The sequence below is a fragment of the Mirounga angustirostris genome, unplaced genomic scaffold (genome assembly GCF_029215605.1).
Source record: "Mirounga angustirostris isolate CCGP_5_RB_7025 unplaced genomic scaffold, mMirAng1.0.hap1 SCAF_6, whole genome shotgun sequence".
Taxonomy (NCBI): domain Eukaryota; kingdom Metazoa; phylum Chordata; class Mammalia; order Carnivora; family Phocidae; genus Mirounga; species Mirounga angustirostris.
In genome coordinates this window covers 122,334,424-122,349,100 of record NW_026991714.1, presented here as the reverse complement: position 1 = coordinate 122,349,100, position 14,677 = coordinate 122,334,424, and the positions used below count along the sequence as shown (strand labels likewise).

General features: G+C 43.1%; 1 protein-coding gene across 1 annotated transcript in view; it reads right to left on the bottom strand.

The window, feature by feature from the left end:
* Window positions 1-14,677, bottom strand: part of PLCE1 (phospholipase C epsilon 1) — a 312,623-nt gene that overhangs the window by 78,985 nt on the left and 218,961 nt on the right. The window contains exons 5-7 of the mRNA XM_045878454.3: window positions 12,261-12,406; window positions 7,362-7,620; window positions 5,308-5,513 (exon numbers count right to left, since the gene is read on the bottom strand). Of these exons, the coding sequence (XP_045734410.1) occupies window positions 5,308-5,513; window positions 7,362-7,620; window positions 12,261-12,406 (611 nt within the window). The remainder of the gene's footprint in view (window positions 1-5,307; window positions 5,514-7,361; window positions 7,621-12,260; window positions 12,407-14,677) is intronic.

Genomic DNA, 14,677 nt, shown 5'->3' with positions numbered 1-14,677 from the left:
CCAGGATACCATATTACATTTAGTTGTCATATTTCTATAAGTCTCCTCTTAGATATGACAATTTCTCACACTTCCCTTGTTTTTAATGATCTTGACTGTTCTCAGGAGCACTGTTAGGTATTTTATAGAATGTCCCTCAGTTAGAACTTGCCTGATATTTTTCTCACAATTAGACTGGGGCTATAGGTTCTGGGGAGGAAGTCCACAGAGGTAAAGTGTCATTTTCATAATATCATAGCAATATCATCCCTGTTGATGTTGATCTAGCTGAGGTAGTGTTGGTCGTGTCCCACTGTAAAGTTATTCTTTTTTTAAAAACTCCTTTCCATACTGTCCTCTTTGGAAAATCCCCATGTACATTTAAGGTGTAGGGAGTTATTTTCTATCTCCTAGAGGGTGGAGTATCTATGTAAGTTATTTGGAATTCTTCCACATAGGAGATTTGTTTCTTCAAGTGGGTTTACAAGAAGGAGTAAGATGGCACTTAAAGGGTTATTTAGGAACCAAATAACATCATCAAAGATCAAAGATGTGGTTTACGAGGAAGGAAACTACTTAGGTCATATGACATAGGACCAAGGAGTGAAAGAGAAGGAAATTTTGTATCCCACCCCCCTGAAGAAGTTCTGCAGCTTTGGTCAGTGAGAAACCATAAATTGACAGATAAATATTTTTCTCATGTTCCCTGATGAAAATCTCATACGAGGGGACAAGTGGGCTATTAATCAATCTGGTTATGTATTTTCTTAGTAACTGTTCATTACTTCCTACAAAGTTAATATGATTACAGGACCATGATTCATCATGCTTCCGAGCCAGCCTGACTGAGGTTAAATCCTGGCCCTGGGAGGTATAAGATCCTGAGTCAAATGGAACTGTTGTGAGGATTACATAGTTTAATATATGTAAAGTATTAGGACAGTGTTTATTCAAAAGTAGGCTCTCAATAAATCATGGCATGTTAAATATTACTGATATTATTATCATCTGGATTATATTTGCAAAGTCAATATTCTAGAACATAGCCACCCAAACGTTGCTTCACTGTGGAAATGGTGTCCAAGTTTCAAGTTGGGATTCAGTTGAATGTTCTGCAGACAGGGGGAAAATGGCTTTCTCTGTTACAGGTCAGAGACATTGGACTGGTGGTGCATACTGGCCGTAGAGACAGGAAAGAGAGAGAATGGGAGGGTCCCAGCTATCCCAGCAAAGCCACGGGTGGTGTGGGAGGACACCATGTTAAGGTCTGGGCAGGCTGAAGCATCAGGTTCATCTAAAGGATGTTATGAGGTGGGCGTTTGTAAGACTGGGACTGGTCTGTTACCATCCTCTGTGGAAAATAATTGGTTTCCTGTCATTTTATTATTTTGTGCCTGCATGTTGAGTGTGTGTGTGTGTGTGTGTGTGTGTAATCCCGGTAAATATGATTTTTTTTTTCTCAGATACTGTACTTCCTTCTGCTTAGTTTCCTTATTTTCTAGCCTTGTGGGATTGGATAATCTTCCAGGCGAGTCTCAAGGAGATTGTTGGAGTAGGAAGGCACAGAATTCGGCTCTCTCCAGTAAGGAAGAAGAGCATGACTGAAGGGTGGTCCTAAAATGGGGACTGCTGCCCAGTGCCCACACTTGAGTGCTCAGGCCCCCAGATGCCTTGGCTCAGGCCCCCAGATGCCCCCAGCACTGAAAGGTGTGATGGCAGCCACTAACTACAACAGCCCCATTTATGTGGCTTTCACAATGTAAAATTGCTTATCTCATGTCATCCTTACAACAACTCTATAAAGCATTATGGCCATTCCCATTTTACAGATGACAAAACTGCAGCTTAGTGAGATTAAGTCACTACCCAGGTGACATAAATAGAGTGCTGGCAATGTGTCCACAAAGTTTGAGCCTGTAATCATCTCAGGCAGCCTCCTTTCTAAGGTTCTGTCTGAACTTGTTATCTACTTATATCCAATTTCTCCAAATGTGCAAACCCTTCTTAAATCATAGCATCTTAAAGAGGGACAACAATATTAAGAACTTGCAGCTCCTATATGACCACACACTCTTTTCTACACATTTTTTTTTAAAGATTTTATTTATTTATTTGACAGAGGGAGACACGGCGAGAGGGAACACAAGCAGGAGAAGTGGGAGAAGGAGAAGCAGGCTTCCCGCTGAGCAGGGAGCCTGACGCAGGGCTTGATCCCAGGACCCCGATATCACAACCTGAACCAAAGGCAGATGCTTAACCGACTGAGCCACCCAGGTGCCCCTCTACACATATTAATATTCCAAATTTTCATTTCCCTACAGTGGGGCTCTATGTGTCTCTTATGCCTCCGTGACTCACACGTACTCACACAGGCTAAGCTATTTAGTCTCTGTGCTGGTAAATTTAAAAAGTCATTATTAATGAGCTTTATAGGTCGTACGAAATGTTAACTGGAGTGTTTTTAGAATTCAGATGTTCCTAATCTACAGGAACTAGAAATAAAAAGAAGCTGAGGGTTAGCCCCTCTACAGTGTCAAGAAATGCCTTGAACACTGTAGGAGAAAAGACTGTGTCCTGCCCTGAACACGCTGTCAGGCTTTGCCCCAGCTCAGTAGGCATCACGTAGGCAAGTGAGTTCACCTCTCTGGGCACCACTTCTTCATCTGTCCAGGGGAGCTGGACGGGTTGACCTAACAATCCCACTGACACTTTGAGATTCTCTCAACCCTATTCCTTTTCTGCTGAAGACTTGAACTCTTTAGGTTTCTGTGAATGATTCAAATGGGTTTTCTGGCAGGAGTAGTGAGAGATTTGAGACAAACTGGAAGAGAACCCTGCAGGCTGGGTGAAGCAAAGACCATGAGATTGTCACTTCTTTCTTTGATGTAACTTTCACCGAGTAGGCAGCTGCCACAGGAACGGGGCTGAAGGTTATTAGTTATCGAGTCTTTGTTTCAGCCAAATCAACAATAAAGTGTGGTTCCTATGGGACTTGGGATCTGGAAATCCCTTTGCTACACACAACACTGTGCTGGAAATGATAACATGGGGCTCTGTTCAGGAATGGATTCCCAAATCCTGGCAGGTGGTCCCGGAAACAGTGCTTGCTGATATGGTTTCAGTGAATTCTATTAAACATCCCTACCCCCATCTTTTGTGTTCAGTGGTTCTTTTCAGAGGAGCAGTCACTTGGGGTAAAAAACAACAACAACAACAACAACAAAAAAAAAAAACCAAAAAAAGCCCAAAAAACAAAACAAACAAAAAATTATTACGGGTACTGAGGGACATAGCTTTTAATGTGATTTCACTATGGCTTTACAGGATATTTGCATTTTTGTGGGTTTTCCCCCTTCTAAGACTACTTAAGATGGGAAGTGGAAGAGCAATATTCTTGGGATGGTGATTAGAAAGGGAACAAGGGAATGAGTAGAAAATTGGAAACAAAACTTTCAGGAGAGGTGATGGGATGAAGTATCACTTGAAGGAACCCCAGCACCCCACCCACCCCCCCAAAAAAGATGTTAAGGGAAACTCAGAGGCTAGGTCTCTAAGACTCAATCAAAGGCAGTATTCCTAAAAGTACTTTAGAAAGGATGACACCTTTAAGTAACACCACCACCCCAACACAGCCCCAAGAGAAGGATGTTATAAAGAAGAGCCATACGAAATTCATTATTTGAACTCCTGAGGGATGATGCGTCTCTTCTAGCAGGATTTAACAAAGGGATTCAGTCATCTCAGTATGAGGAAAAGGCATGCTTCTTCTCTAAATCATCTGTCTGATTTTTCTTACAAATACTGTGAAACTTATCATGGATCAAATCCTCTCTTTCCTTTAGTCACTAAGAATTCTCAGAACAAAATTTAGTCACTGTAAGTGATACACTTCAGTATGTTTTACTTTTTCCTCTCCTGTTTCCCTTTTCTCTTAATATCCTCAATTATTTATATTTATTCTTATAAGCATCTACGAAATCTTTTGTGGAAGGAGGTAGGTATATACCTACATACCTATAAACATGGAATTGCAGATAGAGGTAGACATAGATTAAGGACGGAAATGGCTATGAGGTGCTTTCTGTGCAGACATGTGTTTATTTGTCGATGGTCCTCTTTGTGTATAGAGATTGCTACTAAAGTCAGCCGACAGTTAGTGCGAAAACTTTCAAATAATCTTTGATTTGAGATAATCTTAAAAAAAAAACCCAAAAACAACTGGTAGAAGCTACTTGTGAGACATTTCAGCTTAAGGGGCAAGACACTGGGGTAAGATTATTCTTTGAGCATCTGGGTCCTTTGGAGAAATCTGGAATATAGGTTTACCTCCCTCCTTAACAGCATTAGGGACTCAGACACAAGGCATTCATTTCTTTTGTTCACAACAGATTCTAAAGATCCAGTGCTCCAATTCCACAGAAATTCTTTCCTAAAAACACCGTGCCCTTCCCAGAGACAACCAGGGAAGGCTTTGCAAAACAAATCACCATGTCTCATAAATGTACACAAGTGTGTATGAAGACTTCAAGACAACTGCAAGGCATGACCCATGAGTACTGACTACAGATAAAATCTTCCGGGCAACAATGTCAAAGTCGGCAGACCCAATGGTTTTGGGTGGCGCTAGAGGATTCCTCCAGCTGGACCAGGCTCTGCCATTTGAGTGTGGCCTTGAAGAGGCACAACACATGCCCTGAGACTGCTGATTTCTGGACTTCCCATTTGGTTGTGGGTACACATGTCTAGATGGGCAGCAATGTCTGTGGATACAAGAGCGGTTGCAGCAACTGAATAATTATAAAGCTACAGATGCCACCTTGCAGAGCTGTGCTTCTGGAAGTGAGATCTGTGAACCACCTGATTTACAATCACCCAGAAGTCTGGGGGAGCTGCTAAAAGCACCGATTTCAGGGTGTCACTCCAGCCCTAATAAATCAGTATATTTGATTTAAACATATTTTAATATCCGTCCCTGTGCCCCTCCCAGGGATTAATAAAATCTATCTTTATAGAAGCTATGAAATAAATAAAATATCATGGTTCTAATGCTAAAATATAATTTGTTGAATTTTCAGAAGTGACAGGATAGCTCTAGTTTGTCCTCTTTAAAGAGGTAACAGGTGGCAAGAAGTCAAATTATGAGCAGTAATTCTAGAACAAAGCAGCCAATTTAGAAAGGTGAATTCAAATTCAGAATTGGTAAAGTTAGAATAGAAAGCATGGCTTCCTGATGAAGGTGGTGGGTTTTTGTTAGGAGTCCACCTAAAACCAACCTGATGTAGGAGAAAGAAAAAATGAGCATCTCTCTTTTTAAAGTATAAAACTTACTGCCACCGTGCTTTATCCCTTAAGGAATTTTTCCTAGAGCTGTTGCCTTCACTGGGGCTGTCCTCATCCTCGGCCTCCAGACTTCGGCTGCAGCTCCTGATGATCTGAAAGATGCTGTTGACGGTGGACTCCTTCTCTGAATTCTTTAGGCCATTATGTCCCACTCGTTGTAAGAAATTATCTTGTCCACTGTAATCAGCTACGAACTACAGAAAAACATACCAAGAATTTGTTATTGCAATTTCATGTACTATGTCTAAATAACCTACTTGGGTAGGGAAATAAAATCGCAGTAGTCATAAATAATGGCATTTGCGCCTATTTTATGGGAAGAAAAAGAAAGAGTCTCCAGGAAAAACATTTTTTTCGTTTCACCACATGAGTTATTAGAATCCATTCTTGTTTCCACTAAGACAACTTTAGTTCCTCTAGGAATCAACACTCCATTTCGAATTTACAACACAAAAAGCAATATTATTTCAAGGTTCCCCAGGGAGAAGATTAGCCACTTTACAGAAAATGGGTAGGGTTGTTTTATCCTGGTAGTGAGAATCGAGAAAAACCATGACAAAAGTCTATTATTCTATGGAACCAGATAAAATTCCTGGGGCCCAAGGAAAACACTGAGAAAGGATGACGTTTTGCTTGATTGCCCTTATATCCTATAGTAGCACAGAGGCTTCCTGATGGTTTTAAAGCTCTTATGGTCTGTATTCAGGATCAGGAAGTTCCTCCCATTCGACATAAGAGCTCCCGCTGCGCCACTGGATGTGGCATTCCGGGCTTCTAAGATACAAGGAAGCCGGTGTGGGTGCAGCCTGGGGGGCTTGCTATAAGCTTTCTCCTCCATTTAGTGCACTTTTATTTTCCTGCATAAGCCAGAGAGATGCAAGCTGGTAGTGGTGCCTGTACCTGCCAGGGGCTCGTTAGTCTCCCTGATAGCAGGTGATGACCTGGTTCCCAGGTGACACAGAAGAGGCTGAAGTTTTAGGAGTTGTCTCATGGCCACTGAGAAGGGTGGGGTATGTGAGTGTGAGTGTGTGTGTGTGAGGTCAGTAGTGGTGCTGTTGCCAAGTGGGAATGACCCTAGATTTGGGTTGGGGCTGCCAGGTATGGGGAGGGGAGGGGAGGAGGGTGGGGGGATGAGGTCACTGGGTGATGGACACTGAGGGCACTTCATGTAATGAGTACTGAGTGTTATATGCGACTGATGAATCACTAAACTTTACTTCTGAAACCAAGAAAAAAAAAATCTTGGGAAAGTTCTCCCCAATTCAGTCCCTTCTTTCATTTCTAAACACCTTTTTCCAGTTTCTCAAAGCCGGTTCTCTCCAATGCCCGATGCCCCGAGTCAAAGTTCACAGGGTCCTCTCCCCTCTCAGAGTCAGGAACAAAAAGTCACGGGCCTGGGAGAGCTGAGGTGGCTGTGATCAGAGCCTGGAGCTCGTCTTTTGATGAGAGGCCAGCTTCTCCAGCATCCTCCCACAAAGGGGGAAAGCAAGGCAGCACTGACCTCCCGTCATGCTTTATCCCTCTAATTCCAAAAAGTTAATACTCTCACTTGACTTTTTTTTTTTTTTAATTTTATTTTATTTGTCAGAGAGAGAGCACAAGCAGGGTGAGTGGTAGGCAGAGGGAGAAGCAGGCTCCCCGCTGAGCAAGGAGCCCAATGCGGGACTCGATCCCAGGACCCCAGGATCATGACCTGAGCCAAAGGCAGACGCTTAACCGAATGAGCGTTAAGCATCTGCCAGGCGTACCTCACTTGACTTCTTTTATCCTTGGCATCCAGACATTCCCATCCAATGAGAGAATAAAACCCCATCATCCCTTAAAAATCAGAAAACAACACCCATTTCCACTTGTACTTAAGCACTGCCCCATTAAAGCTAAGTTAACAAGATTAAGCCCCAAACCGTGCTAGCTGGCATTATTTTCTCCAGAACTTCCCAGGGCCTAAGTGTTACCCAACACAACAGCAACAACGGATAACCTAGGCTCAGCAGGCTCTCTCTTCTGGTGACAATGACACTTCAGATTTTGAAAGGCCTCACCTCTAGAGTTTCTTCTTGGGAATTGTACCTCGGGCAAAGCTTCATGAGGCCAGAGGCTCCATCCAGTACTTCACAGAGCTCCTTCAGAAACACCCCACAGAAGGGAACCACCTTACAGCCGGGTATGTGCAGGGCCCGCGTGACCACCTTCCTGTACTCGCAGGAAGATTCGTGCTGAGCCATGGCGTCCTTCAGGCTCCTCATGGTCTCCAGGTCAGACTGGTCCATAAACTGCCACATTTTTAAAACTTTTCTTGACCTATTGCAAGTAAATGATTTTTTTTTTAGATAAAAGGAGAAATAATATCATCCACAGTATATAGCCTAAATTCCATGCAAATATATTCTTTTTGCCTCAGTTTTCCTTATGTTGTAATATTTATTTAGGACTCATATCTCCACCTACTTCCCCAAATGATGTATTACTTTTAGAAACTGAAACACAAAATTAAGTAGGACAGATACAAATAACACGTGTGGAAGGAGTTAATTTTGGAAGGTGGGCACTGAACCTAGGTTTGAGCTTTTCTGGCAGCTGTAGCCAAGAGGGAAACCTAGTGGGTAATATGGTTTGTACAGATATTTATGGAGGATTGTCTGCAGAAAACATGGTCCATCCACTCCTCTTGATCTTTTAAATGTTATCCTTGGATTAGGCCAGTCCCTCAGTGAAATACATAAACCCTGTTTTGACCTCTTTTGTACAACTGCTTTTACTAAATCCAGCTTTGACATTAAGCCACTGGCCCATCCTGAGGGACATTATCTTAAAATACTATTTGCATAACAGGATGTTAAATAGGACTTTCCCTGTGATGAAACTGCTGCTGAGAACAACAGGTGACATTGTACCCCACCTCCTAAAGAGAGGCACCAGGTTGTCATAAGGGTACCCAAACTGCTCTGCCATCTGTGGTCTGTAACTGTCCATCAGCCTGTGCAGAGGAATTGGATCTGAGCAGGCAGGAAGGGGATATTTCCCTGGATAGAGTTGTCAGAGGGAGGTATGTGAAGGGAGGAGGATCAGCCCCAGGGCAGAAGGCTCCAAGTGAGCTCCGTGGAGAGGCTGAGCTGTGTCCTGAGTTTGTTGATCACAGAGCCCGTTGTGTGACTCTTGCCTGGGAAGGTCTAAAGATGACCGGCTGCCTAGAGCTGCTTGAAGGTTCCAGTGGGCCTGTCTTGCATTTGCAGAGTCTGGGAGGGCAAAGCACTGAGCACTTCCTGTGAGTCAGGAAGGGACACCGTGAGGTGTCGTTGCACCTGAACTATCTAGAAAGACCTGCCTGCCGAAGGAGGGGATCCTAGCAGAAAGAGCCTGTGAGGGCAGGAAATCCAGAGCTGGATCCTGGGGACTGAGGGGGCCCTGCCCCTTGCCAGCGAACGGTGCAGTGGGAGGTACCTACAGGGCAACAGGTGGGGGAACGGAGGAGGAGTACCTAGGAAGAAACCCTAAGAGCATGTCGTATCTCTCTCTGTGGGAGCACCTAGGCCAGATTACAAGTGTCCCAGTCAAATGAGACCTTTGTTCTCTTCACCCCATCTCCCTCCCTCTTTCTTCTCCCACCCACTTTTTCTGTAGGAAGAAAAGATAAACCCCGTCCTCCCATTCTACTGCAGGTTTCTGAGACTAAGCTGTGAAATGTGGGGAAGGGTGAAGCTTGAAATCAAATGAGATGTTGAAATTTTGATTTATATCAGACTGGATTAAAAAATCACTATATCATACATAAGACATTCAAAGGACATAGAGAAGTACAATATGACAAACGCCCAGGCACCAACCTCTCAGTTTAAAAAATAAAACATTAATAATGTAGTTGAGGCCCCAGTGGGTTCCTCCATGAGCATGCACTCCTCCCTCCCTCACCGAAGGGGACCACAACTGTACTTCAGCGTCCTCGTGCCCTTACAATTCTTTATGCTTCCCCAACATATGTATATATCACTAAGCAGCTTATAGAACTGTGTGCTTTTAAACGTTATAGAAATGGTGTCACACTGTAGGTACTCAGACAACCTGCTTTTCTTGCACAGCTGTATGTTTCTGAGATTTATTCATGCTCATGAGCCTAGGAGAATGAGACAAGCTACTGACCACATCAGTGACTGCGAAAGCTATAGGACCTCCCAAGGTATAACCCAGAGTCGGAGGGAGGAAGAGCCTATTAGGCAGGTTTGAAAGACAGTGATGTCAGAAAAATAAAATTGTTTCCTGATTTCACCCCACTGAGTCCAGCTACAACTGATTTCTTACAAGGTGGTGAGAATCCTTTTTGGGGCATGAAATGGAAGTATAAATAAAGTGAATACGTGATTCTCATTATTGGATCATCCTTCTTTCCATGGGTAATGGGGTTGTAATGGTAGATTTGGGGGCAAAAGACAAATCTCAGCAAGAACAGATCAAATTATTTTTGTTAGATTGATAATTGACACTATTTTAAAACCTTTATTTCTTTTTATGTTTATAAAGGTACTAGATGTTCATTGTAGAAAATCTGGAAAATACCAAAAATAAAGAAAATCCACCCCCAGTGCTATCATCCACAGACAACATTAGGTATATTTCCTTCCAGTATTTATTCTATTTGTAGGTGTCTGCTCTACATATTTTATAAATGTTGTATAAATATTGCTGAGGTTATTAAGTAAAGACAGCCCTGTTCCCAGATATTTTTATGCATTATATATTGCTTGTTTTCCAATGATACTAAACATATTTCATACACATCATTTTTGGTGGCTACATAATATTCCATTGTAAGGATGCATCATATTATTTCCTTCATTTCCCCACTGATGTGCATTTGGGTTATTTATATTTTTTTAAGATTTTATTTATTTATTTGACAGAGAGACAGATAGAGAGAGAGAGAGAGAGAAGAGAGCCCAAGCTGGGGGAGGGGCAGAAAGAGAGGGAGAAGCAGGCTTCCTGCTGAGCAGAGAGCCTGATACGGAGCTCTTTCCCAGGACCCTGAGATCGTGACCAGAGCTGAAGGCAGACGCTTAACCTACTGAGCCCCTGCTTTTCTTGCACAGCTGTATGTTTCTGAGATTTATTCATGCTCATGAGCCTAGGAGAATGAGACACAATTCTCACAGGCGCCCCACATTTGGGTTATTTTAAATTGATACCATGATTGAATAAAATATTGTTCTATGTAAATCTTTTTACTCCTAATTGTTTCCTCCAGTGATCCACAGCTCCTGGTGTAGTATAGACCCCATCCACAATCAACCAGTCTTTTCTCTTATGTGCAGTATTATATGCTAGAAGTGACAGTGTGTGATGTCTGAGGCTAGGCCATAAAAAGCACTGCAGCTTTTGCCTTGCTTTCTTGTTGTTCACTTTGGAGCAAACCAACTGCCATGCTGTGAGGACAATGACATCCAGAACAGAGGAAGCGAGGTCTCCAGCCAATAGCCAACACCGGCTTGCCAAACACCCAGGATAAGCATCATTGAAATAGAATTGTTTTATCATATGATCATTCTTTTTTTTTTTTAAAGAAAAGTAACACATGTCTTTTGTAGAAAATTTATCACAAAGAGAATCCAATCATCCAAATCATCTCCTGTTCTCTCAGTATTCTTTCTATTTTTTCCTTCTTTTGAGCCACGCCTGATACATTTGTATGACCACTTTAAATGCCAGTGACATTATCGTTTGAGTTTATTCTTAGTTAAGAAAGTTCAAAAGGACAAAAAAAATTTCCAACTCTGAGAATTTTCCTTTCCTCCCCCAACCCAGAATCCCTTTGCAGTGATCTGGAGAATCAGAGAAAAATCTCAATAATGTTATGAAGCAAGATCTATTTATAGTGAGAACCCTCATTGGGAAGGTGAATCTCAGACACTAACAACAGCAGGTTCATTTTCTAGAGCCTTACTGTATGCCAAACATGCGTGCTAAACACTTTGTACTATCTCACTAAATCCTGTGTGAGGAGGTAGGTGCTTTTTATTATTATCATCCCCATTTTACAGATGAAGAAACTAGGGCTCACTGAGATCAAGAAACTGGCTCAGATCACACAGCTATTCCATGGGGGTGCCAGGATTTGATTCCTTGTTATCTGACCCAACAACTTATACCCTTCTGCCCCATACCACATTACCTCCCACAAGAATGAGGGGCAGTTACTTTATGCCAGATAACTGAAGCTGAAAGGGAGTAAGGCAGGAGATTTATTGATAAGATGGTGATCTTATTATTAGCTTAAGGGAGAAGGCATATGAGCAGGATATGAGAGGTTAAGGGCAATGGCTCTCAAGTCAAGGTTGCCTGCATTCACATCCCAGCCATACTAGGTGGACTTAACTTCTCCTAACTTTAGTTTCTTTTTTTGTATGATGTGGGAATAATAAGAGTATCGACCAAGAAATTGCTCTGAGAATTAAAAGATTTAATGCATAGGAGATGCATAGTTCAGTGCTTGACACATAGTAAATGTTCAATTAAAATAACAGCTAACACTGAATGCTTGTTATCAGTGTCAGCCATTCCCAGTCGGTGGATGGGAGCCTACAGTGCTGAGGCAGTTCATCAGGCAGAGCTGGGAAGAGACTGATAACAGTGGGGTTTACAGGGCACAGAGGGCAGGTGGGGGTCACCGATGGGATTGATGGAGTTGTGCACCCAGATAATTTTACCCAGTGTGGCCAACAGCATGGGATCAGAGCAGATATAGCTAATTAGGATCGTGACTGGCCACGGCGGCTGAATTCTGCTGCTGTATCTTTGAGGGACAAGGTTTGTGGTGTTAACAAAGAATAACGTATTTCCCGCAAACAATCACCCGCAACCAATTGCCTGGTTTGGATAAATGTGGTTTCCAGGGCAATTAATTCGGTGCCATTTGGCTGGTATCCAGATAACTGTGTTCCCTACTTCCATACCTGAGGCCAGCCAAGAACTCCATGACAGCATTGTAGTTGCCCATGTTCCAGCAGCACTTGGCCACGTGCACCAAATAGGAGAAGACTTCTCGCTTCTCCTCCATGGAGCCCGCCGTGAGGATCAGCCACGTCACCCAGGAGCTCACCTGGAAAATGCAGAAAGGGGCATCCACTGAACCCAGGTCCTGCAAACTCGATGAATATTTTTTTCACAGGAAAACTCTTTTTCTTTTTTTAAAATCAATTTAGTATTAGAAAATGAAGGCCCCAGCTGAGGGATCTGAGGTGAAGCTCTAGGCTCCATCACTGCTTTGCTATGGGATTCTGGGAAAGTCATTTAACCTCTCCATATTCTTCATCTTCCATCTTTAAAATAAGGAGGCAGAAAACCATGAAAGAGCCACCAACAGATGAATGGATAAAGAAGATGTGGTGTATATACACAATGGAATATTATACAGCCATCAAAAATGAAATCTTGCCATTTGCAACGACGTGGATGGAACTAGAGGGTATTATGCTAAGCGAAATAAGTCAATCAGAGAAAGACAAGTATCATATGATCTCACTGATATGAGGAATTTGAGAAACAAGACAGAGGATCATAGGGGAAGGGAGGGAAAAATGAAATAAGATGAAAACAGAGAGGGAGACAAACTGTAAGACATTCTTAATCTCAGGAAACAAACTGAGGGTTGCTGGAGTGGAGGGGGGTGGGAGGGATGGGGTGGCTGGGTGATGGACATTAGGGAGGGTATGTGCTATGGTGAGCACTGTGAATTGTGTAAGACTAATGAATCACAGACCTGTACCCCTGAAACAAATAATACATTATAATTTAAAAAAAAGGCAAAAAAAAGAAAAAGAAAATATGGAGGCAGAAACGTAATTCATAAACTCCCTCTTGATCTATAAAATTCCACGGGACTATAAGAAAATAAGGCCTAAGGATAATATTGTTTTAAAAATACATTTAAACACAGTTGACGGATGGACAGCAAGATTAATAATAACCCGCTCCTAAGTCCCCCCTTTCTGATATGCAGCCTCAAAATCCTCTGCTTAATTTCTAAGGTTATTTATTTTTTTAAGATTTTTTATTTATTCATTTGAGACAGAGATACAGAGAGAGAGAGAGCATGAGCAGGGGGAGAGGAGAGGGAGAGGGAGAAGCAGGCTCCCTGCTGAGCCAGGAGCCCGATGCGGGGCTCAATCCCAGGACCCTGGGATCACGAACTGAGCTGAAGGCAGATGCTTAACCATCTGAGCCACCCAGGCGCCCCTCTCTAAGGTTATTTTGCTGCTCTCTATACTTTGGTGCTTGGACACTAGTGTTCATTTAAGTCACTTGCTCCATCCTGGCTAATGTCTGGGCTGATAAACCTAGTTGTTAACAAACCAAAGCCTTGGTCTTGACCTCACATGGCCTGGGAGCTGCATTGGTTCAGCAACAGTGCTGAAATCTGGGGCCAACCCATTTCCCTGGCCTGAGGGAGAGGGAGGCCTGAACTGAGTTCTTGGTCAGTTACCCATGGCAACTGCCCGTCCCCCATTGATAAAATGATAGGAACGAATGGCCTTTAGTGCTGACAGCAATCAGAGAGGGCAGTCCAAACCCATTTTTCCAGATTAAGAATCTATGGCTCAAGGGAGAAGTGATTTTCTGAGGTCCCAATTCCTGTTGATGTCAAAATGAGGACTCCCCGTGGGGTGCTCTTTTATCTGATGAGGGGTGACAGTTTCTTTTAAACTTGTCACTGATTAAGTTTTTCTAAGCACTCAGTTAAGAGCAGCACCTCTGAACACAGAGTTGGAATAAAAGGAGAAGATGCCAAGAAGAGTCCCAAAATATGATGAAAGCAATGAAAAAAGCAGAACAGAAGAGACAGGTGCTGAACACCCCTTTCCTTTCCCTACACAGAAACAACAGGGAAACAGTGGCAACAGGGACCTTCAGTGATAAGACAGGGTCACCCTGTGGTACCAGCCAGCAGTGCTGACAGGTATGTGATGGACCACCTGCCACCCTGAGCCCAGCCCCAGCCCAGGGGGCTCCCAGCACGCACCTCTGCTCTCTACCTGCTCTGGACTTTGTGCAACATCAGGAGAACAGATCTGGAATCAGACTCCTAGTCCAGATCATCCTGCAAGGAATTCAGAGCCTCTTGGGAAGAAGATAAGCTAAGATAACCATTTGTTCTGATCTCCTGGGGCTGTTGGGAGCAGCTGGGCACCTTCTGGGATTCCTAGAGCCAACCCCTCTCCTGCACTATAAGCAATTCCTTGCTCACTGTCTCCATGCCTTGTCCCCTCATCACCTGGTTACCCAGTTAAAAGTCACCCTGTGAGACTCTGGCTCTCTAGAACAAGAAACTGTTTTGTCAGTAAAGCTTGTCATTGGTGCTCTGGTGCATTTC